Raw genomic sequence first — 4,473 nt, forward strand, 5'->3', positions numbered from 1 at the left:
TTCGTGAAAGCACAAACCAAAGCCAGTTAAATGAGATGCAATTCCCTCTGGCGTGGAGGGGGTAAGATCGCAGGAACATGGACACATAAGCTGCAATTTAGTGGGGCTTCGAATATAAGTATATTATCTGAGTCAAAGATGTCGCGAAGAGCAAGAACTGTAGGTAGAGGATTCACAACACTTGGCTCTGCAGCTGTCTCTTTGGAAATCAGCGATATCAACGTCAGCATGGACAGCTGAAGTGCCGAATGACCTTGAGACCCCCCCCATCTTTGGGCGAATTATTGACAAGAAAACAGATGGCAAATGATCCAATGAGGGCCACCATTTAGATCCTTTTATAGTGTAAGCTTCACATGTTCACAAGAAGCTGGTATTCATGGACGAAGCGAGATAGACGCCGCAAAGGAGCAAAACAAAGATTGATGCTCAGCCGAACGCTTAATTCCTAGCGTAAACACACTTACCTCTTAAAAAGGCGAACCATACCAATACCCACGCCATAGCCATCTACATAGCCCACTGTCATTCAAAGTATTCCTCAACAAGGACGTTCAGGATACACCCGGCATAACGGCCCAGGGTGCATACGCCGACGAGAACTTCCATTCGACTATCGCTAGGATGGTGTGTTGCATCCAGGAAGTGTTGGTTGCCAACAACGCCGCTAAAAACACTTTGATCGTAGCCTGCGAAATAAACCATGCATTAAAAGAAAAAGTCTCTCCCGAAATATATAGACATGATATTGCTTTCACATATTCTTACCGAAGGGTATACACGCCATTTCGTAGGCGATGGTGATAGCTGGTTGAAGGGAAAGCCCTCCCCAAACATCTCAATCCTCCAAAGTTGGCGAACGAGCACAGTTGCCGTGATGAACTCTTCAGGGATAGAATCGGCCTTTTGACACACTACGGGCGCCATCATATCCCTCGTTATACGCGTGCATAAGCCCAGTTAATTGCGCGGTGCCATCAAATGCTTCAATGCAGGCGCAATTAAGTACTCTCATTGTTGGCAAAGGGGAGAAATCCCAATAATAACGAAACATTCGTTCCCATGTCACACAAACCTGCCCGCATATGGTGATACAGAGACTCACCATTGGATAAAATATCACGGAATATGTCGTACGCGTGCGTCAGTCCAACTTCAGCACTCATAACGCTACGTAAGGTCGATCATAGGAAACTATAGCGAATTTTCATTGCTGCGGAATATAGATGGATTCGTAGTTCAGTCGTCTGGGTCGAGCGCAGGGGAGCGGAAGACTGAATCCTGGCGGAAATAACAATCTAAAGAAAAAATGCCACCTTTCCTTTATTGAGATCTTCTCTTTGTTTCTATAGAATACTGTAGTTCGTAAACTCTCTAGTAGGCACTGTTCTTTCAAACATGATATCGAGTTCCTCGTAAGTTCGACCTTTAGTTTCGGGAACGTAAAAATAAGTCCATACAAAACTCATGGAAGCAAGACCCTATGGTCTGAGTCAACAGAAAAATTTTCAAGCAAGAGTTTGTGAGATGCCTAAGTACTTACGCCAAAAATGAATCCTATTTTCCCTCTCATATTCCCGGCATCTGGATTAATCATGTAAGGAATCATGACAGTGATGACTATGCCCAGAATAGCTTGTATAGCTGTTGAAATAGCAATAGTCTTGCCACGAAGCTTGGTCGCCGAACATTCACATAGAATAACGAAACACACTGGTCCGACGGAGAGGTTGTAAATCAAATTCCACACCAGCATCATGGAAGTCTGAACCCAGGCTATCGAAGGACGTTGCATATAGTTGGGCACGCAATCCAGAATGCCGATGATAAAGAGAATTGCGGCGAGTCCAAGCAGCCCGCTACTATAGATCACTCGGCGGCCGAAGTATGCAAGGAGAATCCAGGATAGAATGCATCCCAGAAATCCCACCCCTAGTAAGCTGATCTAGGAAGACATTTAAGCTCATTTGCCGTGCATTGGTGAAATAGATATAACTTACACCCATATTATATGCATCGTCAGTAGAAAGACCAATCACTATTAACAAAATTTAGTTGAAATCAGTTTTCAGTGGCAGCAGGCATCACTAACGAGTGAAAAAGTAGTTGGAAAACCCAATGAGATAAACCCCGCTAAGAATCTGAATGCTATACACTCCGATAGCAATATGGGTGCGACGAAGGTTGGATTTCTTGAAACAATCACGGAAGGTAGTCCCTGCCTCCATCTGCTGTTCAAGACGATCGGTTTCAATTATCATTGACTAAACAAACTCACCATTCAGCATGCTGGCATACCCATGAACTTTGTGATTTCTGGCTTACCAGTGTTGGCTTGACGTCAACGCTAGATGCTGCGAGCCTCCGAAGCGAATTTTCGGCATCTTGCAATCTTCCCCTCCTGACAAGCCACCATGGACTCTCTGGGGCAAAGAAAACCCCGGCAAGGATCACGGCAGGCCAGAGCCACTGGGTCGCAAAGGGAGCACTGTAAGCCCAGTGGCTATCTAGCCCGTGAGTTGCAGCGGAGACTCCGTTGGCGATGAACTGACCGATAACAAAACAGAGATTCACATAAGCAGTTAAAATACCACGTAGAACAACGGGACACACTTCCGAAGCGTAGGCGGGAGCAATGACTGCGTACGTGCTAGTATGAGGCCACCAAGGAGTTCACCAACGACCAGTACCTTTAGCGATCGTGCGAAGAATTGGATGAAGACACAACCGGCAGTTAGGACGACGCATATCTGAAAGTAGAGCAGAAGCGATTCAGCATACACTCGCATACACACAACTTAGATTGGGTCCACGCAGAACATACCGAAAAGATTTTCTTCCTGCCAAAAATTTCCATCGGATATGTAGCTGCTAGAGCGCCAACAACTTGGCCTATAGGACTTCCCATGCTGTCATTTTTTGGGAAAATAGAGTATCTAATAAGAAGTTGTTATCCTAAAAACACAAAGGCATGGATATGGAAGCAGAATATATGTTTTACCTAAGGCCTGACTGCCATGCAGCTGAGATGATCCACTTCCCGTTGAAAAGGTAGCCAAAATCCTGCTGGAACCTGGGAACACCGTATAAATTCCCTATGATCTGAGGGCCATAGCCGGTCATGATAACGCCGAGAGAAAAGAAGAAGGACCATGCAGCTGCTTTGGGATAAAGCTTAAGTGCGATGCGAATATCTAAGTCACGTTCTAGCGTTGTAGCCTCTTGTGCTTCAGCACCGATCTCAATCTCAGAGTTGCCGGCATTGATAGTATTCTCTGGATTCTCGGCGTCATCCTTATTGATAAATGTCATGTTGTTTGGCTTGCTAGCCCCTGTGATGTCTGATTGCAGAGAAAGACTACGGAGGGGAGCCAAAGTAGGTTCTGCAAGGAGAGGTGTGTGGCAGTTGACTGCTGCATCTGATAGCTTCGGAAATTCAAGGAGTCAGAGAAACAGGGACAGCAGCGCGGGTCCAAATAAACAATAATATCTTTTCTCTATAGACTCACAGTAGCTGGTATCTGAACCTGGCATGCTGAAACTGTGTGACCAGATGTATCTAAGGGAATGAGTAGGACATGAGAAGCCTTGGGTATTAAATAGCCAGCGGCGGGTAGGGAAAAGAAGAAGCTGCCACACGTTTGACTTATATTCAATGTAGCATTGAGCAAACTGCGTACCAATTAGCTATTAGGACTGTTCAACGACGTTCAACATTGGTCTGGTGGAGTTCCATACCGTAAGAATCATTCTTTTCACTATATTTAGCGGTTTTGGGAGAGGTCAATAGGGTATCAGTTAAAGGAACACCCGCCAATCCCGACAAAGATGATGACAGACCACAATATAGATATCCTCACAGGATGTTGGTGTTCAATTTTGCGTACAGGACTGCCATGTTCAACGCCACCAGATAAATATCCTCAGTGGTTCGAGTAAATAGTTGACTCGGAGAATGTTTCATTTATATTAACTACCGCATCTAAAATGCGCCCACATCAGGGATCACGTACATATCACGAACACAGTGGTGTCCAGAAGTAAATTAGGGCGACGAGAAGAAAAAGGAGACAACGAAAGAAAGACAACCTCTTGTCTCCACAGCAGAAGTGTGTATGCAGTTGTAATGAAGGTCGCTGTGATGTGAATGCTCGCCCCCGAGTTAATTCGGCGGCTCCGGCGCGGGATGATGTTATTTAAATAGTTAACGGCTCTGCTTGCTAAATAAATAACCAACTCTCGCCGCTGGAGCTCTCCTATCCCCCAAACAACCTCTGCACTCTCCACAGACGACAAACTGTGCACTTCTGAGGGTCTCTCAATCAAGGCATTAGCTCTCTGCGTCATATCCCTGCCTATTTCCGATTGCTCCCCGCTATTAAATAACTTTGTGCGGCGCTGGGCCTTCGTCGGATCAAAATCCTCTTCCAGCTCCATGTAGTCCAACTTTTGCTTTGAAGCAAACTGCTTTTC

The 4,473-nt window shown here is 45.5% G+C and overlaps 2 protein-coding genes across 2 annotated transcripts; both read right to left on the reverse strand.

The window, feature by feature from the left end:
• Positions 1–554: 554 nt before the first annotated feature.
• On the reverse strand, positions 555–927 carry HCAG_07394 (predicted protein; the record flags this gene model as incomplete). Its single annotated transcript, XM_001537922.1, has 2 exons — positions 555–689; positions 769–927. The coding sequence occupies 2 exons, from the start codon at positions 925–927 to the stop codon at positions 555–557; spliced, it is 294 nt and encodes a 97-aa protein (XP_001537972.1).
• Positions 928–1,346: 419 nt separating this feature from the next.
• Positions 1,347–3,312, reverse strand: HCAG_07395 (conserved hypothetical protein; the record flags this gene model as incomplete). The annotated part of the gene is made up of 8 exons (XM_001537923.1): positions 1,347–1,481; positions 1,544–1,945; positions 2,001–2,038; positions 2,093–2,264; positions 2,326–2,612; positions 2,648–2,750; positions 2,825–2,936; positions 3,002–3,312. The coding sequence occupies 8 exons, from the start codon at positions 3,310–3,312 to the stop codon at positions 1,347–1,349; spliced, it is 1,560 nt and encodes a 519-aa protein (XP_001537973.1).
• Positions 3,313–4,473: the final 1,161 nt, after the last annotated feature.

This window comes from Histoplasma capsulatum, genomic scaffold, assembly GCF_000149585.1.
Source record: "Histoplasma capsulatum NAm1 scaffold_8 genomic scaffold, whole genome shotgun sequence".
Classification (NCBI taxonomy): domain Eukaryota; kingdom Fungi; phylum Ascomycota; class Eurotiomycetes; order Onygenales; family Ajellomycetaceae; genus Histoplasma; species Histoplasma mississippiense.